General features: G+C 45.4%; 1 protein-coding gene across 4 annotated transcripts in view; it reads left to right on the top strand.

Annotated features, from left to right (window-relative positions):
• Nucleotides 1–4,295: 4,295 nt before the first annotated feature.
• SMOC1 (SPARC related modular calcium binding 1) overlaps nucleotides 4,296–22,621 on the top strand; it is a 143,678-nt gene continuing 125,352 nt past the window's right edge. For 3 of the 4 annotated variants that reach the window (XM_040226189.1, XM_040226187.1, XM_040226186.1), the window contains exon 1: nucleotides 4,310–4,646. In XM_040226189.1, coding sequence (XP_040082123.1) covers nucleotides 4,548–4,646 — 99 coding nt within the window. In that variant the 5' untranslated portion in view covers nucleotides 4,310–4,547. Of the gene's footprint in view, nucleotides 4,647–22,621 lie in introns of all 4 variants that reach the window. The other variant, XM_040226188.1, reaches the window with a different exon arrangement.

Raw genomic sequence — 22,621 nt, 5'->3', positions numbered from 1 at the left:
TTTTGAGCATGAGGGAGCTAGATGTGCAGAGCTAGAGGAAAGTCACAGCTAAACTCTCTGGACTGCACTGCACTGTCCGTGGTTCTTTCATTTGGCAACTCGAGATATGATAATGATGATGGCTTCTACTTCTATTTTTGTCCCAGGGTTTTCTCCTTCCTTGGTAACATAAACTCTGATTTTCAACTGGGCACGTGTGGCCACCTTGAATTAATAACACAATTTTTTTTAGCCTTATTTGTGGCTAAGTGTGGTCAGGTCACTAGGTTTTAACTGATGAGATACGGTGACTGTGACTTCTGGAAGTTATCTTTAAAGAGAAGGGCATGCTCTTCTTTCCCTCTTTTTCCTCCCTGTGGGCTGGAAGACAAATGTGATGTATGGAGATTGAGCAGGCATTTTGGATTATGAGGGAGAAGTTGCTTTGTTACAAATAGACAAACTGACAAATAGGAGACAAATAGAAGAAGCCTGGGTTAGAGAGAGCTACCCTAGACCTTGAAGGGAATTTGTGTCCAAAAGAGATAATCTACATTTTTTGCCATTCTAAATTATTTTTGTCATGTATATATATTTTCAGCTTTATTAAGGTATAAATGACAAATAATATTGTAAGATATTTAAAGTGTACAATGTAATATATACATTTTACGAAAGGATTCTGCCCATCGAGTTAATTAACACATCCATCACCTCATCTATTTACTTTTGTGTGTGTTATCAGTTGTCATGTGTATTTAAAGTGTAAGGACTGACCTTGGTAAGATTAACTTCTGTGGATCAATCTCACCTGCATAATGGAAATAGTAATAACTATCTCAGCCCAATGCTAGGTTTTTCAGCAAGTTTGTCACAAATCCAGAAACAGAGCCCAGGATTCTTGATGTTCCAGGTTTCTGATCTCAGTCGTATATTTGAAAAGAGTCCTGAACCTTAGACACCACTCACCTTTCTCTGTTGGTAGTGGTATCACAAGTGAAGCAAGTATAAACCAAGGTGTATTTATATTACAGAGGCACCTTTCTCCAAAGCACCATTAAAGACCTACCTTTCTGAAACCTTCCCTGCCATTAGGTTTTTAGTAGGTCTCTGCTCTCTGAGTCCCCAAAACACACTGCAGTCTTTAGTCTTAAATATATTCTCCAGGTCTCTGTCTGCTGGGTCTTAGATTATAACCTCTCAGAGGGCAGGGTATGCATTCAAAGATCCTTTATTATAATGAGCATTGTGTTAGGCATAGAAGGAGATGCATCAAAGTGCTTGTGAAAATGAATAGAAAGAGTCTGTTCTGAATATGAGACAAGACTCCTGGCCTATACAGAAACATATATTTGAAATGGGCGTTCCTAGTTGCTAATAAATATTTGAAGCTCTCAGACCTCAACATGGGGTATAAAGTATTATTTTTCCTCACTGAAATATCCCCTTGCAAACAGAAGTCCCACAGGACAAGGAGCAAGGCTGAAACTGGACAGACCAGATGCCAGGAGAGCTAGATTTATTTTTGGACCGTAAGCTTGGCCTCCAGGGAAAGAAGGAACTTGTCAATTTCACTTTTTGCTTGGATCAGACGATTGAGCCTGGCAGAGAGACGATGTTTGGGACTAGTAGTTCTCTGGAATTTCTAACCTTCTCTGGGCTTGGGAGGAGTCGGGAGAAGAAAATGCATCGTTTGAATGATAGCCATGGTTACGAAAGGCCTCCCATGCCAACCAGAGGGAAAGCAAAATTACTTTGCTGAGCAAAGTAACTGGAAAGCAGTTGCTCATATTTTAAACTAAGCTATATGGTTGAAATCCAGAATAATGTAGACTTTTGGACCAGCGACCACTTGGAAACAAGCTTTCTGGCTGGAGAGCAGCCTGTGGTGTTACGGATGGAAAGGACTGTTGCAGTGTCTTTTCCCTCAGCACTTTGTGCTGCCAGATACTGGGGGGCCATCTCAAGCATATTTACTTACTCCAGTAGATTTCTCAATAATTCCAGCAACAGAAAGAAGTTGACCAGCTTGATGGGTGCATGTGGTAAGGTGATAGAGTCAGGACAAACCTACCACACTGCTGAGCCTGATGGTGACATTTTCATCCTGGGGAGCCCCTGATGGAGGAGCACTTAGGCAGGCACAGGGAAATTGATGTAAGTGCTTCATGAGGCCTTGGAGAAACGGACAAGTCCAGCTGGGCAAATTCCCAGGATGCCAGATCACAACGGCTGTTTCCAGGAAAGGCTGACCCTTGCTGTTTCCATGCTTTTCACTGAAATTCAGTGAAGCTCAGAATCTCAGCTCCCTTGCAGGCCACTGAAAGAATTCCCAGGAAGCACACAGGAACTGTTGAACTCTGTGCGATTGGACATCTCAGTTATCAGATGATAGAGGCAGAATTAGACTCTGAAAACCTGTACTTGAATGTTTGCTGTCATTTACCAGCCAAATGAGGCCAGGCAAGTCCCAATCGCATGGGGTATCTGGTTTACTTACCTGTAAAGCTGGATCTCTCTGTCGACTTCACAGGATCATTCAGAGGGTAAAATGAGATGAGGCATTTGTACTGCCCTCTTCAGATGCCAGGTTGTGATGTTTATAACACAGTCATTCTAAAGGACTTATATATTCCATCTCCTTCAATCCTGACAACTTTCATGAGGTGGACACTATTTTTATTCCCATTTTACAGAAGGGAAAGCAGCACCCCAGATAAGTAAAGTGACTTGTGCAAGGTTATACCACTAGGTGGCAGACCCAGGATTTGAACCCATGCCGCTGGGCTCCAGAGAACATTAACTATTTCCTGCTATTTCCCAGGAGAGGAAGACAGACAATTCTCTTAGAGCAGTTTCTCATTTTTGTTTGAAGAACCATCAGTACTTTGTAATTGTTCTAACATCCAGTCAGGGCTTTTTGATCTGATGACGCTGGGGAGAGTTGAAGCCTTTTAAGCAGAAAGTGACGATTCAGGTTTGTGTTTTAGAAGGGTGACTGGCTGCTGGGTAGAGGCTAGGTGGCAGACAAGCCGGGTGGGCAAAACTGAATGCAGGAGTTGGGTGGGGAAGCTTGTTTATGCATCCCAGGAGAGAAGCTGTGAGGGAGCAGAGTTAACCTTTGTCAGGACCGCTTAAGCTCACAGGGAGAGGAGTTAAGCCCTGGCGCTGCTTCCAGCCTGGTAGGAGTAAAGAATCCCTCGCCTTCAAGTGAGTGGTCCATACCAAAGAAAATAAACACTAAGGGTTGTGTTCCACTTAAGAAGGTAAACCATGGTTCTCTTAGGTTGAATGCAGTGGACCTTCTCGTTCCTTTGAAGGGCTGGTGTGATGTGTCTGTGACCATTCCCAAGATGAACTCCTGGGGATCGTCCTGGGCAGAGCCTTCTAACATCCTACGGGCACTCAGGAGAGGTCTCCCTGCCTCCCCTGACCCATCTCTGGGATCTCTTCATCCTCAGATTACCCCTCCTGTCAGTGCTTTTTCCTCTTTCTTCCCCGGTCAGGAGACCAGGTCCCCTCTGACCTCTCCTGCCAGGGCTCCTAGGCCACAGAGAAGCTGCCTGTTGGCCTTCTAGTTCCAGGCAGGGAGCCAGGACCCCTGGGTTCTAATCCTGTATCCACCACCGGGCCATGGGTTGGCATCATCTCATACCCACAGGGGCCCTCCCCAGCAAGGAGATGCCCAGCAGGAGCTTCCTCTCTCTCCCTGACACTGCTCCCGGGCCGCTGCTGTAGGACTTAATGTGTTACCTTGTCTGCAAGCAGCGAATGCGCCCAAGTCCCACTCCTAACGCTGGTTACAGCCAGTACTCCGCGTGCAGGTGACCTGGCGACTCCCCAGCTGTTCTTGGTGTTGGTGCAGCCGGGAAGCAGATTTGTCAGCCTCTCCTGTGCCCTAGTACCCTCATCTGAGAAAACGGGGCTAGGAGTGTTTTCCCTACCTATTTCATCCGGCTGATGGGACAACTCACTTACTGAAAACTAAACATGCTTAAGGTGTGATCATTAGCGGGCGGGCATTCTGGTACGTTCAGGCTGCTGGAGCTCTCGGACGCTTTTCTGGACCGAAGGGCCAAGATAAAGTTCCTCGTTATGCCGGTCTCTCGTAGAGCCCACTCGGCCGAGCCACCAAGTGTCGCTCCTCGGTGGGGTCGGTCGCGAGCCGCCCCTCTTTCCTCTCTCCCATTGGTTTTCACCTGCCCGAGGGGCGGCTGCCGCGGGCCTCTCGGCCAGTCAGCCAGGGCCGCCGAGCTCCGCCCCGCCCCTCCCGCGGGTTTATAACGGGAATTCCCATGGCCCGGGCTCTGGCATCCAACCTGCTGCCGCCGCGGCCCAGCCGAGCGGAGAGCGCCGCGCTCAGAGCACACGCTCGCGCTCAGCCCCGCTCCCGGGGCGGTTCATGAGCGCGCGCTCCGACTGCAGCCTCGGCGATCCCGCGCTGCCGCCGCCCGCCGTCGCCAGGGTCCCCCGGGGTGGGAAGGAAGGCAGGAAGGCCGGCGCGGCCGTGCGCTCCGTGAAGCCCGCCACCCCTGTCCGCAGCCCGCTGCCCGGACCGGCCTGGCACCATGCTGTCCGCGCGCTGCGCCCGCCTGCTCACGCCCCACTTGCTGCTGGTGTTAGTGCAGCTGTCCCCGGCTCGCGACCACCGCACCACCGGCCCCAGGGTAAGTGCGCCCCCAGCCGCGCGCCCACCTGCGGAAGGAGACCGCAGGTCGCTGGCCTTCATCCCTTGGGGACCGGAGAGGGAGGTATCAGAACCTGTGCCCCCCGACCCCCCACCTACTACCCCGTCGCCGGTGGGCTTCTTGGCGAAGTTGCTGAAATTAAAATTTCTCCCATTGTTCCCCCCCGCCCCACCCCTTCTTTCTTGCAGCACCGACTCTGCCTTCCCCCTCCTCCTCCTCTCCCCCTACTGTCACTGGTGCGTTCTCTTTCCCCATCTCTCCTCTCGGGGCATTTTGCTCCAAGACCCTTAGAGGTGCCTCCTGCATCCGAGGTGCCTCCCGGCTCTCCGCTCAAGCGGGGCTGCTCGGTGGGCTCACCCCGCGCGCGGTCCTAGAGCGCTGGCGTTCTTGGCAGCCGGCGGCGGCGGCAGGGGCGGGGGGCGGTTCGGGGGAGAGCAGCTCTGCCTCCAGGGTTTTAGGTTACCGGAGAGCCACACAAGGACCTTGTGTTGTTGTTGTTTTAAAAAGCGATCGCTGCTCGTAAAACCCACAGCAGATAATTTTAATGCTCCCTCCTGCTGGGCACAGCCGCAGAGGAGGGGTAGAGATGGGGGGCTGTGGAGAGCTGGTGGAGAGGAACTGGCAGTGTTCGAGGAGCTCTTTCCTTGCGTTCCGCCTGGGAGGTTGCACTACTTGTTGAACCTTGGTCTGATTGGAGTTCCTGAACGATGTGAAACGTGCCAATTCTGCGCTCAGGGCAGGCTGTCCACGGCATTGTAAAACCTCCGGAACCGACAGCATTGTGTTCCTTTCTGGGCTAGATTCTTGCTCCCGTATAACCCAGTTGGTCTAATGAAGGATTCCACTACATTAAAAAGTGTACTCTTAAACCACCCACTGATTCATTTGACCAAACTTATCCAGAGGATGGGGCTTCCCAGGTGGTTCAGTGGTAAAGACTCCGCCTGACAAGCAGGAGGCATGAGTTCTATCCCTGGGTTAGGAAGATCCCCTGGAGAAGGAAATGGCAACCACTCCAGGATTCTTGCCAGGATAATCCCATGGACAGAGGAGCCTGGCGGGCTACGGTCCATGGGGTCACAAAAGAGTCAGACATGGCTTAGTGACTAAACAACAACGATGACTGGAGGATCTCTGGCCAAGAACTACCTTATGTCAGGGCAGTTGTCTGTTGACAACTATCTCCACAGACAACTGCCTGCCTTCTCCAGGCAACAGGAGAGTCCATGTGGAAGTACCTAGTATCTTTGTGAAAAGATTGGCTCCTTAACCAGCTTGTGCTTTCCTGGATATTGTTTGGCCTAGCCCATTGCCACCTGTTCAGATTGCAGGTTCTTTCTTCCTAGCGCTTGCTCCGTGAGAATCGTCTTTATAACTGTCGTGTGTGTGGGAAAATCCTCGCAAAGCTTGACGAGCCTTAATGACTGCCCAGATGCTGGCTGATTACATCTGAGCCTGGCTATCACTGTAAGATCAGATTTGCAGCCACTTAGGAAAGAAAAGTGTTTGTCCCCATGTTGGGCCGGCCCTTGCTTTTATGACCAGATGTGCAACAGCAGCAGTTAAAGTGCAGCCGATTAGAGCCAGGGCGTGTCATAAATCCTCGACAGCAGGCATTCCCGAAGCTGGGGCAAGCCAGGGCTCCGGGAGTGACTTTTATGGATGCAGATGAGGATGCCTTTTAAATGAAGCTGCTTGGTTTGATATTAGGACTCGCAGCTTTTAAACTCTGAGGTCAGGAGAGCCACGGCGTTCCCTCCAATAATTAGGAACAGTCAAGACAGAGACGCAGACCAGAGCACCCGACTGAAAGCTGGATGCCCGCCCACATGAGAGGCCCGGAGACAAATGGTGGGGGGCTTGTTTGTTGCTGGGCGAGTCTAGGGTCTCAAGCCATATGGCTCTCCTTCCTTGCCTCCTGCAACTGGAGGAAGCAGCTCTTAGGGGTAAGCTAGGGACTTCAAGGGAAAATAGAGACATGGGTTAGTTTTCCCTTGGGCTTCTTTAGTTTATTAATTTGATAGAAATGGTGGGACACAAATAGGAAGTGTAAATAGGCTTCTGTGGGTTCCAGCTGGATTTTTTTCTCTCTCTTTCTCCCTTTCTCTGTCTCTCTCTTTCTCACACAGACTCACACACACCACACACACACACATTTAGAAAGTATCAAGGGAAAGCTGCTGTGTTGAGCATGTAGTTACCTGGATGCATTTATAGACCCCAGTAAGAGCCCGCATTTATGAATTCTTGGGCCGGGCACTTTCCATGATCACTTACATTTATAAGAGCAAGAAGGTGGGTCTTTTTAGTGTCATTTTGAAAGTGAGACTCAGGAGGGAAAAAGCCTTGCTTGCAACATGGTGCATGCGTAGCGGTGGGAGCCACATCCCAGTATATGTGGATGTGCAGGTTGTGGGCTTGTGTGCTTTTCACACCACCAAGCAGCTGCAGGAAGTGTTCGTCTGACTAGCGATGCCATTCCTGTTAAATGGGCATCAGGCGAGTCTGTCTATAAGAAAGCACTATTAACAAGATTTTTTGGTGTCTGCATTGCTAAAGGGTGATGCCTTTGAGTTTCAACCTATTCCGGAAGCCTGCGGTTCTCTTCTGTGGCTTCTTGGTGGCGTCAGAAATGCGGTCCTGGTTGTGGGCAGCAGTGTCATGAGAGGAGCAGAAACATCTGGCCGTTGCAGTGTTCCCTTGGGCATCCCTGGGTCTCTTCTGTTAATCTTTTGAGTGACAGAGGCTTAGGGATTGGCATCTTTTCCAGCTGACTTTCTAGGAAACCCAGAGTGTGCCCTTTCGGTTTAACTTTATCTGGCTCACTAATTGAGCTCCCTTGAGGCCTCGACTCCAATCCTTGCCCCCTTATTTGCTTCCTGCCTTCATAAAATGCCTGACATTTGTTTGACTCTGGCTCCCAGCAGCTATCAGGTATCAGATTGGAGGCTATTATGTAGGAAGCACCTGATTTCTTAGTCTCTCAGCTCTGAGTGGCCACATGGCTACCTGGGATGCTGGTCAGGAGCTTTTTAATTACGGAGGAGGCAGCCATTTGTTTAATCCTGCACAATTTACTGAAAATGTTTCTGGGGAGGGTTAATGGGGGAGGGGATCTCTCAGGCCCATGGAGTCTGATGGCCAGGCCAAGCCACTGCCTGTCTTTGTCTAAACCTCCATCTGTTCTGCAGACTGGGAACTGGCTGAAGGCAGGTTCGTGCCCAGCTTGTCCATCGGTGTACCCCCCAGAGCTCACACAGGGCCTGGCACCTGTGGAATGAACAAATACATGCAGATGATGGATGCTTTAACATTGTACTTATTTATTTATGTCAGCCTCACTGAGTGGCATGCCGAATCTTCGTTCCCCAGTCAGGATTGAATCCTTGCCACCTGTACTGGGAACACAGAGTCTTAAGCACTGGGCCACCAGGCAAGTCCCCAGATGATGCATATTTATAGGTGATTCACAGGTTCCACTTTCGTGGTACAGGACTGGAGGCAGGGAATAGATTTTAAGGAGTTTGAGAAATAGAAGAAAAATTTGATTTCTTAATTTTTTTTAGCTGTACTCTTTATCCTCTCTCCTCTCGAGTACTCCTCCTTTGAAACCTAGCTCTAGCATCACTCTCCAAGTTGGTTAGAATCGATCACTCTCTACTTTTGCACAGCTTCAATATCTGATTCACTTGTGTTCTTAACTTTTGCTACTTTTACAGTGAGCATCTTGAGATCAGACCAGCATCTTCATCCTCTTAGCATTAACTATCCCCTTTGGCACTCTATCCATGATCTTCTCTTGTTAAATGAACAAGTTTACAGCCTCTCAAGGGCAGAGTAAAGATGTTATTTGTCAGTGTGCTGGTCACACTGCAAAGTGTACTGTAAATATTTATTGAAATGAATTTGACTGTACTGTGACATCCATGCTGGACTCCCTGCTCTCATTTAAATGAAATTGGTTACTTAACAATTTATTATTTTTTCCCATTTTAGGCTTTTGTTCCTAAAGTGTGTGGGGTGGAGAGACTGAGCAAACAAAACTTGAATAGGGGAACAAGCTTTGGCTCCACGTAAACCCTTTAAAAAAAAATCTTGCATTTGCCAAATGTGAAGCAGCTTATAGACAGCTCCCTTCTCTTTGACTAACCTGTCTCAGTGTCTGGATGAGGGTGCGGCCTTGTGTCTGCAGAGATGCCCTTCTTATCTGTGTTCAGAACAAGAGTCCTTTTCCCCCTTTTTTCCCACGTGGTGGATTTAGCTGAGAGGCTACTCTGGTGTTAGGCCAAGAATCTGATTTAAACCTTCTGATGGAGCTGGCACAATTGAGGAAGACAGGAGGAGGAAGCAATCATCTTAGAAACACTAGGAAATCCAAGCAAATGGAAAACACTTTGATATTATGTCCTAAAGTTAAAGGTATTTTTTTTGGCCACCCCGCTTGTCTTGGGGGATTTTAGTTCTCCATCCAGGGACTGAACCCGACCCTTTGGCAGTGAAAGCTTGGAGTCTTAACCACTGGACTATAAGCGAATGTCCCAGATGTTCACATTTCTTACGGCCTAGTGGTTCCATTTCTAGATGTATACGCCCAAGAAAAACTCGTGTCCAGAAGGAGACATATGCAACTGAATTCACACTACCACAAACCTGGAAAGAGCCAAATAAGCCATCAGTTGGAAGGTGGAGAATTATAGTCAGTCAAAACACATGATCAACAGTGACATGCAAAAATATGGATGCCTCTGAGTAATACGATATTAAGTAAAAGAAATACAATGAAAGATGCAATGTGACATCTTTTATAAATTTATAAACAGCTAAAATCAAAGAAAAACTTTTAGGAATACATATAGCTGCAAGAAAACTATATGAAAAGAAAAACAAGGTATACAGGATCAGGGGAGGTTAGGGTAAGGCAGAGATTGGATTGGCTGGGAAAATCATATTAGTGTAAGTTAGTATCAATACTTTACCTTTTCAGAGAAGGGAGATGAGGTGAGTTTGAAGTTATTTGTCCATTGGCAAAGATCAAAATAGCTGGTGTATAAAAAATAAGTGTGGCTCCTGCATAGGCCAATATTGAGTGTGTCATGAACCAGGTTCAGTCCAGTTCAGTCGCTCAGTTGTGTCCAACTCTTTGTGACCCCATGAATTGCAGCACGCCAGGCCTCCCTGTCCATCACCAACTCCCGGAGTTTACCCAAACTCATGTTCATTGAGTTGGTGATGCCATCCAACCATCTCATCCTCTGTCATCCTAAAGTACTGGAGTTTCAGCTTCAGCATCAGTCCTTCCAATGAATAATCAGGACTGATCTCCTGTAGGATGGACTGGTTGGATCTCCTTGCAGTCCAAGGGACTCTCAAGAGTCTTCTCCAACTCCACAGTTCAAAAGCATCAATTCTTCAGTACTCAGCTTTCTTTATAGTCCAACTCTCACATCCATACATGACTACTGGAAAAACCATAGCCAAAGATTATGATTAATTCAGTTCTTTGCACCCGAGATCAGATAAACACAAATTCCCTGAGTAGGGACTCCTTTCCTGTCTCCTGCTCTCTCCTGTCACCCTTTCCAGATGTGCGTCTTAGAAACTACCCGAAATACCATGCTGGGGAGTGATTATTGGTTTTTGTTTGAATTCTTGTCTGGTTAGACCCTGAGCCAGCCGAGGCTCTGGCGTAAATACCTACATCACCTGGCCAACGGGCTCATTTGTAAAGCTGAACCCTTTGTGGGCCATTGTGCACCTTCCTCGCTCAGGGGGATCAACCTTGTACATCTGAGTCCCTAGCCCTGCGGAACAGAAAGGTTCACTAGCTGACGCTTGGGCCAGAAGCCTTACTTGCCCGTGGGGGTGGGGGAGGCATGTTTCTGGCTGATCCCTGCCTTCATTCCGGCCTCTTCCTTCACTCCCGATGGCAGAGGCTGGGGAGGGGAGCATGGCCCCCGCTTAGCAGGTACAGGGCACCCTTTCTCTCCTGACTACATAGAGTTCTATTGTTTAAGCAGCCAAGTTCTTGGCATCGCTGCTGCTGGTGGGGGTTGATGTCAGTGTGGAGGCCCCCTCCTGCTGCATTTGTCACCGTGAAGCAGTTTGGGAGAGGACAAGGGTTGAGCTGTGGATGGGAAATCGATCAGAGCTGCTTGTGAGGCTGCCAAACAGGGTTAGCGTTGTACAAACGTGCAGTGCGCGAACCCTGAGTCCCTGAGGGGGTAAGAGAACTGGACCTCCACCAACACTCCCAACAGCCTCATAAGGACCCCAAGAGACATAGGTCAGTAGAACAATTAGTTGGATTTCCTTTTGCACCTGACGTCATTCTAAACTCAATTGCTAGATCACAAATTAATCTTAACTTGGACGGACATGTTAGGTGTGGAGCTCTGTGTACTTCGGCTGTCACCTCGGTTGATTTCAGCCTCTTTCTTCTGGAGCTGGAGCTGGGTGGCCCCTACAAAGCCACTCAGGAAGTCTGGCATCTCAGAAGAAACCCCGCCACTATCAGGGAGGATGGGGACAGAGTGAGGTTCTGCGAGACAATGTGGCAGGTGCTTTGAAACCTGAAAAATACTCTATAAATGTCAGCAACCGTGCCCCTTCCCATTAAAAAACTTTCTCACTGCAGCATCGATCTGATTCTAGTAGATAAAGGCCAAATGGTTTTCTTTTTTTTTTTAAGTGTTGGCAGTGGAGAAAAACTGGACTTACTTTTCCAGAATGGTTCACTTTTAGGACTAGAGAGCATCTATCAGATAGCACTGGGAGTTCAAAATATGGGGCATATTAATTATGTCTCTCGAAAAATTCTGCAAAGCCCCAGGGGAGAGGACATAGCAGTAGTAACAAGTGAGATGGTGGGGTGGACAGTGTTATATACCTGAGCCCAGCTTCAGGTGCTCAGTGCCCCCGAGGGGCCCAGAAACAAGGACTCCAACGAATTCCCCTTGTCGGTGTTGCTGTGCAGTAGCCCTTTTGGCCGGGATGAATATGTCCTATATCTACTGTCCGGTATTAGACACGTGGCTATTGAAGGGAGTTTTGTGTTGTTTGTTTGTTTGTTTCTTTGCTATTGAAGTGTTAAATGTGGTGCATAAAACTGTGGTGAAGTGGCTTTTAACTTGAGCGTAATGAATTTAAGTGTAAATGTCAATAGCCACAGGTGGACGGCATTAAGCATTAATCCCTCTCCGAGGTACCCCAACTTACCTCTCACCGTACATCCCTGCCCCCACGTGAGGATATACAGACTTTGGTTGCCCTGAGCTGAGCTGTATTTCCTGACCTCTCCTTCCCTCCTCATCTGTGTCCAAATCCCGCCCATTATTCGAAAGCCTCCACACAGGCCTCCCAGCCTCACCCCAGGAGGGTTCTCTCGGCCCCCTGTGCTTTGCTTACCCCCAGGGCAGTCTGTGCCCCCACCTGCCCTTTATTCTAGGCTGACCAGAGAGGGAGGGCAGGGGCACAACCGTCAGGGGTAGACACACCCAATTTGAGTCTGGCTCTGCCACTGTGAGCCTGGGCTGGTCATGTAACCTCATGGGTCCTTGGTTCCCCAGTTTGTCTAGTGGAAGTCATCGCAGTTACGTTTCAGGGTGGCGGGAGGACGAAGTGGGAAGTCTTAGCCTCCTATTCCTGTCCCTACTCCTATACCTTGTCCTGTTATAACAAATACTACAAACCCAGAGGCTTAAGCAACACACATTTTGGGGGGTCTGAAGCCTGACGCAGGTCTCAGTGGGTTGAATAATCATGAGAGCTGAGTTCCCTTCTGGAAGCTCTAGGGGAGAATCCATTTTCTTACCTTTAGAAACTGCCTGCATTCCTTGGCTTGTAGCCCCTTTCTACCTTCAAAGCCAGGTTAGGTCTTTTTCATGCTGCCGTCTGTCTGGTTCTGACTCTCTGCTTCCCTCTTCCCCACTTAAAGGCCCTTGTGATTGCTGACATTGGGCCCACCAGGAGGGCCCAAACCATTCTCCTTATTTTAAGGTTGGCTGATTAGCAACCTTAATTCCTCCTTGCCATATAACTTGGCAGTTATTAGCATGTATTAGTTATTAGTATGTATAGCATGGCAGTTAATAGCAGTATTAGGATTAGGACATGGGCATTATTCTGCTTTGGAGAAGGAAATGGCAACCCACTCCAGTATTCTTGCCTAGGAAATCCCATGGACAGAGTCTGAGCCTGGTGGGCTACAGTCTGGGTGCTCTCAAGAGTTGGACACGATTTAGCAACTGAGCATTATTCTGCCTACCACACTCATTGAAGGTCTAATACAGTGCCTAGGTTATAGAGGATACTTGGTAAGTGGGGGCCATTATTGTGACCTACAGCTGTGAGTTTCTTTCCTTTTAGAATGGAAGTCTCTTAATGGTGGCATTGCTTAATTATCTTTATACACTTCATTCTGTGCTTAGTATATAATTACTGAATAACAGAATTTTTGATAACTGTCGATTGTCTCTACTTTTAAAGAAATATTACACAGTAGAAAGAAGTAAAATGTAAACCAAAATATGTAATCCCCTTTGTGCCCCCCCCAAAAAAGTTGATTTATGTTAAGAAAAATGAGGCGGGGTATATGTTATTCTGTTAATGGTGGTCATTATGGGGATATTCCATTTCTATTAGATGTATCTTAGTAATTATTAAAATAATTTTTTTTTACAATGAACATTTTTAATCTGAGATGAAAGTAATGTAGATTAAAACAGGCATGATTCAAAGAAATCCCTGAAGCTGTCTTAATCCAGATAAGCCCTCTTCTACATCAGACACAGTCAGTCCTATGCTCACGTGGGGTTGATTTTTAAGTTAGTAACTATTAATATCGGCCTCTGAATCAATTTCTGCATGCTTTGAACTCAGTCTTCTTTAAAGGAGAGTTTTCAATTAACCTCAGCAGGACATAACTGTAAAAAGTATATTTATTGCTGCTGGTGGGAATATAAATTAGTATAACCACTTTGTAGAATTATAGTTGAAGCTGCACACATCCTTTGAGCTTGTAATTCCACTCTGGCATATACCCCAGAGAAATGGGCTGAAATCTGTATTAAGAGATATATTTAAGGATGTTCACAGGAGCAATTTTTGGTTGGAAAAATTGTAAACCAGCTAACTGTCCATCAACAGGAAACTAGAAATGGAAATTTTGATATATCCAAATAGTGGAATATTACACAGTGCTGAAACTAACATAAAGCATCACTTATTATTATGGATCAAATTCATAATCAAAATATGCAGTGAAGAAAGGCAAATTGTAGAATGCATACATCATGGTGCTATTATTTATATGATGGTTGAAAGCATGTGAAAATTACATGTATTTGACTTAGGGGTACATACATACATAAAACGGAGAAGGCAATGGCACCCGACTCCAGCACTCTTGCCTGGAAAGTCCCATGGATGGAGGAGCCTGGTGGGCTGCAGTCCATGGGGTCGCTAAGAGTCGGACATGACTGAGCGACTTCACTTTCACTTTTCACTTTCATGCACTGGAGAAGGAAATGGCAGCCCACTCCAGTGTTCTTGCCTGGAGAATCCCAGGGACGGGGGAGCCTGGTAGGCTGCCGTCTATGGGGTCGCACAGAGTCGGACACGACTGAAGCGACTTAGCAGCAGCAGCAGCACATACATTAAAAAAAATGTATGATGGACTTCCCTGGTGGTCCAGTGGTTAGGACTTTGTGCTTCCATTGCAGGGGCATGGGTTCCATCCCTGGTCTGGGAACTAAGATCCCACATACCATGCATCATGGCCAGTAAATAAATAAATATATGAAAATTAAGGGTAATGGTAACTCTGAAGCTAAGATTATGGTGGTTACCTAGGGTGCGAGGGCAGGAGAGAGAGAAACACTGGTTGGGATTGTTTCGTGTTTTTAAAGGGGAAGGTGAGTACATGGATATTTAAATTCCTTTTTACATGTATTACATACTATATCACAACATTGTCGTTGAGAGATAAAAATGCATTTGGATAGATCACAGCACAGTTCTAAGAGTAGGACATAGAAGTGCTGTTTCTGCACAGTGTACTCTGTTCCAAGAGTCTGATCATGTTTTTCCTTTCCCCTGAAGGCCATGCTCAGGGTTGTTCAACCACACTTGTGATCCCCATCGAACACCCAAGTACTGGCCATGTCCCTCCTGCCTTTGTGAGGCCCTGAGGCCATGCCTCCTCCCCTGAGCTCCAGGTGGGCCAGGTGGGTACAGGTGCAGTGGCCTTTTCCCATCCCTGCCTGGTGGGCCCTCTGCTCTTGTTGTACTTGCTGTCCCTTGATAGTTAGAGATGAGGTTGATCACTTTCTCGAATTTATTGGCCATTGGTTAGGGTCACCAGAGTTGGCAAATAAAAATACTAATATAAGGTTGCCTAAATTGTAAATTGCACAAACTTGAATAATATAATGTAAAATAATATAAATTGTATGTTGAAATTTACATAAGCAACAGATGTTTTAGTATACTTATGATACTAATTATAATAACTTACTATAATAATTCTTTGTTATTTGTCTGAAATTCAAATTTAACTGGGTGTCCAGTATTGTATCTGGCAATCCTACATTAGTTCCTTTTCTTCCAGGAGTCATCTGTCAAGTATTTTTGCTAGTTTTTAAAATAGGAGTGGTAGGTTTTTTTTTTCCTTCACCTCACAGACTGACTTGGGAAGAGTTTTTTTTTTTTTAATACTAAGAATATCAGTCTGTTTTGCTATCATGTCTGGCAAATGCCTTTCATTATGAAAAAATACTAGTTTCAATCTTCTAAATTTTACACCTTTGTGTAACCCATCTGTCATTATGGTTTCTCTCTTTGGTGTTAGGATGAGAAAGGTCTCTTTCTCCTAAGTTTATAGAAATTAGGGTGAATAAGTTTCTAAAGGCTCTTAGAAATGCAATATATGGGTCATCCATTGATTTAATGTTTGACATGCATTTGTGTGGGAAATGGGCTTCCCTGGTGGAACTTCTTAAGCAGCCCCTATGGAAGGAGCACTTGTCCTGTATTTCAGAAATCCCCAATAACATTTAGAAAGAAGATATGTCAACCAGAAATATTCTGTCAAGGTTATTACTTAGGGGAAGTTTATATAGAAAGTGTTACTTTGAATAAGCAGGCTTTCTTGGAAATGACGGTAAGACTATGGCAAAGAGCTTAGAGTCTGCTTCATCTCTGGGTCTTTCCATTCATTAAGAAAACTTCCAAATATACAAAAGCAAAGACCAGTATAGTGAATTCCAATGAACAACTCCTGGCCAAACTTGATTTTTTCACCTGTCCCTCTAGTCCTTTGATCATATTATTTTGTGCCAAGTTCAGACATTATATCTTATTATCCATAAATATTTTCATCTATCTCTAAAGATAAAGACTCATTAAAAGGCACCTAACCACAAAACCACATCACAACCAAAGAATATTAACAACAATCCCTTAATATAATAGAATTCAATCAACATTCAAATCTCCTTGATTATGTCTCAGATCATGATCCAGTTAAGGTCCACATCGTGCCTTCTCTCTAAATCTTCTTTTAATCTACCAGTTTCCTCTCCATCTCTGTTTCACTTTGTGATTTATTTGTTGAATAAACAGGTTTTTCTAGGGTTTTTCATGCTAGCTCTTTTGGGATTATATTCCCATAGAGCTGTGTGACATATTCCTCTATCTTTTATATTTCCTGGGAAATGGTAGTTAGATCCAGAGGCTTGCTCAGATGTAGATCTGATATTGTTTTCCAGTAAGCATATTTCATGGGTGTGCTTCCGTCAGGAGGCACATACCATCAAGTGATGTGAGTGCAGTGGTGGTCATTTTGGGACCCGTTGATTTGATCGGCATCGCCACTGATTTTTAAACAAGCAGCAAGTGATACTGAAAAGCACTTCTCTTTGTCTCTGAGTTGGCATGGAGGACCACAGAGGAAGGGGCCGTGTTCCCTTCTCAGCAGTGGCCTCCTGATGGCTGAGACTGCATGTGACCCCAGCGCTGTGAGAGAAACTCTGCCTGACTTCTTGGTTGGTGGCCTATGAAGGGAGTTTCCTTGGTGTCTGGTGGAAGTGGTAAGAGTGCAAGGGAGCTGGTTTTACTCTGTGGTGCTAATCCCTAGACCTTTGAAGTGTGACTGTAGATCAGCTTTGTGTGTGATCTTTGGTATCGTGTATATCAGTTGGGAATTTATCTTATAAGAAACAGATACCATGTTTTGAACTGGCTTATCCAATGAAGGGGATTCATTGGCTCAAGTAATAGAAGGTACAGATACAAAGTAGATTTCAAGACTGGTTTGATTCAGCAGCTTGACACGGTGTCATCAAACACTCAGTGCATTTATGTTCTCCCCTCTGCCTTTTTGTGGCGCCTTTAACCAAAGCCTAGCTTTTCCTGGTGGCAGGATTGCTGCAGTGGTTCCACGCTTCATATCTAAACATCACACTTTCCAGGGGAGGGAAGAGAGAATTGGCCTCCAGACACACTTTCCTGGGTACTCTCAGATAACTTTGGCTTTTAGATTATTGATCTAAATGGAATCAAATGCCCACTCTTTTAACCAATCCCTTTGGCCAGGAAAGTGCTGTGCTGTGAGTGATATAGGCCTGGATTCCTTGCACCATCCCTGTGCAGTGAGAGAGGGGGAATACCCGTTTCTGGCACGGAGGGTCAGGTTATTTTTCCTCCTTCCTCCTGCCCACATGGCTGTGTAAGGTGGGAGGGTGGAAAGGATGTTGGGGCAACAAGCACAATATCCATCTGAGGATTTGTAGCCCAGCAGAGTGGTGGGCGGTATGTGGGGTGGGAAGTGTGAGGACATTCCTGGTCAGAGCCCAGAGAGGGCGATCTCCTGTTGCTGTGTGACCAACTCCTTTACCATCACAGGAGAATAAATGACCTCCAAGGTGACATTCCCAGGTGAGGAGCTGATAGGAAAAAGGGAATGTAGGGAAAGTTTGGATGCTTTCAGAGTAGAGTAGGCCACATGAAGATGATTCTCCATCTTCATGAGGGCCCCCAACATGAAGAGAACGTGACATCATAGGCCCACAGATGGAAGGAACACCAGAGGTGCATTTGTTTCCTCTGTGAGTTAGCTGTGTGGACTGTCCGGAGTCCACACAGCTAACCCTTGGCAGAGCTGGAGCCAGAACCCAGATCTCCATCTCTATTGCTCTGCCCCTGACTTTTCCATTTGAAGATATCCTGGAGAACTTAGGAAACTGTCAAAAGTCTGGCCAAGGGGAGGAAATAGCCTGAATTTTAGGAGAGGATTATATTTCTGAGTTGCCTTTGGCCAGTTCACCAGCATAAAGTGGTTGGAACATGTGGCCACAAACTCAGGACATGCAGAGTCTTCAACCATCCTCGTTATTATACCTTCCATTTCCTAGGGTTCTGGTTTCTTAGTCCCTGAAAGCCATGGATTTCTGGTGTCTGCAAATTCTGACAGTTTCAGTTAAATGCGTAGCAGAGCATATAGAACAAGGAGCCAGTGATGGACGCAGTTTGAAGTAAAGGTAGATCTGGTGTAAGATTCTTCATGCTTGTTGGTAGCTATGCAGTCAGTGCACATCTGTCCAAGTTAAATGGCAGATGGGCCAGAGCACAGAGGGTGTGTTTTTTGGTTGGCACAGTGTTTTCCTGGGAGACCTTTTAAAATCAATACTCAATTTGAGGGTTGAAGTGGAAACCCTTTGTGTTTGTTGAAGAGCATGTGAAAATGTCCACGGCCCTGCTTCTGTGGATGCTTCCTATCTCTTGGGGCAGGTTCACAGCTGCACTGGCCCCAGGTAGCCTAAAGTCAGGAGCTGCCCAGAGGATAAGATGCATCATTTCCATCCTTCTGTCTTCTCCTTTGCCCTGAGGACCAGGTGCCCTCTCCTGATGGTGTGTTATTGTATTTTCTTCTCCCATCAAGGGAGAGGCTTAGAAAAAGACCAGGCCCAAATCTGTTGTGGATTCCCAGTTTGTACCTTTTCTTTCATTAAAGCTGCCTTTACCTTGAGAATGAAATACATCCCCCATCTCACTGCTAAGCAACAGAAGCCTGAACCATTACCATTCCAGCTTTTTTGCCCATCCAGAAGGTAGTGTAGTGTAGTGGTTGGGGTCTAAAGAGGCCTAAGAGTAAGCCCTGGCTTTACTGCTTTCTAGCTGTGTGTCCTTTGGCAAAGTAGCTAACCTCTAAGCTTCAGCTTCCTCATCTGTAATTTGAAGGTATTATGTATCTCGTTGGGTCATTGTGGAGCTTAAATGAAGTAATGGCAGGATGCTCAGTAAATATTCAGTTCAGTTCAGTTCAGTCACTCAGTCGCATCCGACTCTTTGTGACCCCATGAATCACAGCACGCCAGGCCTCCCTGTCCATCACCAACTCCTGGAGTCCACCCAAACCCATGTCCATCGAGTTGGTTGATGCCATCCAGCCATCTCATCCTCTGTCGTCCCCTTCTCCTCCTGTCCCCAATCCCTCCCAGCATCAGGGTCTTTTCCAACAAGTCAACTCTTCGCATGAGGTGGCAAAACTACTGGAGTTTCAGCTTTAGCATCATTCCTTCCAAAGAACACCCAGGACTGATCTCCTTCAGAATGGACTGGTTGGATCTCCTTGCAGTCCAAGGGACTCTCAAGAGTCTTCCCCAATACCACAGTTCAAAAGCATCAATTCTTTGGCGCTCAGCTTTCTTCACAGTCCAACTCTCATATCCATGCATGACTACTGGAAAAACCATAGCCTTGACTAGATGGACCTTTGTTGGCAAAGTAATATCTCTGCTTTTGAATATGCTATCTAGGTTGGTCATAACTTTCCTTCCAAGGAGTAAGTGTCTTTTAATTTCATGGCTGCAATCACCATCTGCAGTGATTTTGGAGCCCCCCAAAATGAAGTCTGACACTGTTTCCACTGTTTCCTTATCTATTTGCCATGAAGTGATGGGACCAGATGCCATGATCTTGGTCTTCTGAATGTTGAGCTTTAAGCCAACTTTTTCACTCTCCACTTTCACTTTTATCAAGAGCCTTTTTAGTTCCTCTTCACTTTCTGCTATAAGGGTTGTGTCATCTGCATATGTGAGGTGATTGATATTTCTCCTGGCAATCTTGATTCCAGCTTGTGCTTCTTCCAGCCCAGCATTTCTCATGATGTACTCTGCATAGAAGTTAAATAAGCAGGGTGACAATATACAGCCTTGACATACTCCTTTTCCTATTTGGAACCAGTCTGTTCCATGTCCAGTTCTAACTGTTGCTTCCTGACTTGCATATAGATTTCTCAAGAGGCAGGTCAGGTGGTCTGGTATTCCCATCTCTTTCGGAATTTTCCACAGTTTATTGTGATCCACACAGTCAAAGGCTTTGGCATTACCTACTTATAAAAAGAACAGATATAACAAGAAAAGATGATTCATATGAGAATCCAGTATTTTTTTTTTCCTATAGTTTTTCCCTCTCGAATTAAAGCTAAGAAGCTCATCAATATATATGGAAGAGCCTCTCATCTGTGGTTCTATTTCCTTTGTTTAAAACAAAGTTAGTTTTTGTGTGCAATAAATCAAATACCCCCATCCCCCGTTCCTTTTGCCACTCAGTGTAGGTCAGGAGAAGCCCCTCATGGAAATGGGTGGAGGAGGAAAGATGCTCTTTGGTGAGATCTTCCTCCGTGTGCCGTGTGGCTGTGTCTGCTCCGAGGGACTGTACTCTTTCTCCTTCCTGAAGTCTTCTTTCATTTTCTCTTTTCCTGGCATGGTAGGTTGCTGGTAAGAGGCCCTGCTGACATGCCCTCCTTATTTCTGAGCTAGGGGTCAGGCTGGTGACTGCCCAGTACATGTCCAGATCTGGTCCCCAGGCAAAGTCTGGAGCCAGAGGAGCAGCGCCTGGTTTTGCCCGGCCACCTCCTCCTCTCACTGGATGCTGAGCACTCCCTTATCTGGAATTGGAAAGCCAGTCCCAGTGAGCCTGTGGATGGGCCTGCACCTGATCTCAAGGCTGCTTTTAGAGCATTTCAGAAACAAAAATCCTTGCTGTTAGCATGACTTCCTGGAGGGCTATTTCCAGATAGGATGGCTTGTGCCAACCATACCCACTTTTTTTTTTCTCCGTGATGGCTCAGCAGCAAAGAATCCACCTGCCATGCAGGAGACACAGGAGACTCAGATTTGATCCCTGGGTCGGGAAGATCCCCTGGAGGAGGAAATGGCAACCCACTCCAGTATTCTTGCCTGAAAAATCCTATGGACAGAGGACCCCGGTGGGCTACAGTCCAAAGAGTTGCCAAAAGTTGGACCCAGCTGAGCAGCTGAGCACAAATACTTTTATTTGGTGCATTTAGGCTACTGACGTTTAAAGTGACCAGTGGTACTGTTGAATTAATACCTCCCATATTTGCCAGTTTTCTATTTGTTGTTCATGTTCTTTGTTCCTATTTTTTTTGTCTACCACTCTTTTTCTGGTGGTGTGTTTTTAATTGAGTGTTTTACGTGATTTAATTTTCCCTCCTTTCTTAGCATATCCACTATACTTTATTTAAAACTTTTTTTGTGGGTTTCTCCAAATTTGCAATATACATTTACAACTAATTCAAGTCCACTTTCATATAACTCTATACTACTTCTTGGGTGGTGCAAGTACCTTATAATAACAAAATACTCCAAATTCCTTCCTTCTGTTCCCTGTATCACTCATTTCAGTTATACATATGCTATCATCATTGAATACATTGGTGCTATTATTGTTTTGAGCAAACTGTTATCTGTTAGATCAAATAAGAATAAGAAATGTGAAAGTTATTATTACTTCTTTAATGTTGTTCCTTTCTTCATGTAGATCCAAGTTCCTGACTTACATACTTTTCCTTCTTTCTGAAAATCTTCTTTTAACATTTCTTATAAGGCAACAAATTCCCTCAGTTTTTGTCTGAGAAAATCTTTATTTCTCCTTTACTTTCTCCAAGTTTGCAGGATACAGACTTCTAGGTTGATGAGTTTGTTTTTTTTTTCTTAACACTTTTTTTCATTGTCTTCTCATTTGGATGGTTTCTGAGGAGAACCCCAATGTAATTGTTATCTTTGCTTTCTTATAGATGAGGTGTTTGTTTCCTCTTACTTTTTAAAATATTTCTTTCTTTATCTTGATTGTGGTTTGAATATGAAATGGTTAGGTGTAGTTTTTTGGAATTTATCTTTTCTGGTGTTCTCTGAGCTTCCTAGACCTGTGGGTTTGTTGTCTGACATTTACTTGGGGAAAAATTCTCAGTTATCATTTCTTCAAATATTTCTTCTATTCCATTTCTCTTTTTTCTCATTCTGATATTACTATTACATGCATGTTACATGCCTTTTGTAGTTGTCCAATAATTCTTGGTTATAATGTTCTATTTTGTTTTAGTCTTTCTTCTTTGCTTTTCAATATTCTATTTGAAAAATTTCTGTTTCTGTATCCTCAGGCTCAGGGATTTTTTCCTCAGCTGTGTCCAGTCCACGAATAATCCCATCAAAAGCATTCTTCACTTCTGTTACAGTGTTTATCTCTTGCATTTCTTTGGGATTCTTTCTTAGAAGTTCCATCTCTCTCCTTACATGACCCATTCTTGCATGTTGTTTGCTTCTTCCATTGGAGCCCTTAGCATACTAATCATAGTTTTCTAAAAGTTCTTGATCTGGTATGTCTCTGCCATATCTGAGTCTGACTCCAGTGGTTGCTCTAATTCTTCAAATTATGTGTTTTGTTTTTTTTTTTTTTGCATTTTAGTAAGCCTTGTAATTTTTAATTGAAAGTCAGACATGATATACTGGGTAAAAGTGGCTGCAAATAAATAGATGTTTAGTGGTGTGGTGGGAAGGTGTAGGGGCAGGAGGTGTTTTGTAGGCCTGTGATTAGGGTCAGTCTTTGAGTGGACTTGGGCCTCTGCACGGGGAACCTTCCAAATGTTCTCAGTC

Source organism: Oryx dammah, unplaced genomic scaffold (genome assembly GCF_014754425.2).
Source record: "Oryx dammah isolate SB20612 unplaced genomic scaffold, SCBI_Odam_1.1 HiC_scaffold_26, whole genome shotgun sequence".
Classification (NCBI taxonomy): domain Eukaryota; kingdom Metazoa; phylum Chordata; class Mammalia; order Artiodactyla; family Bovidae; genus Oryx; species Oryx dammah.
Note: the sequence above shows the minus strand (reverse complement) of the source record. Positions and strands in the feature narration are given on the sequence as shown.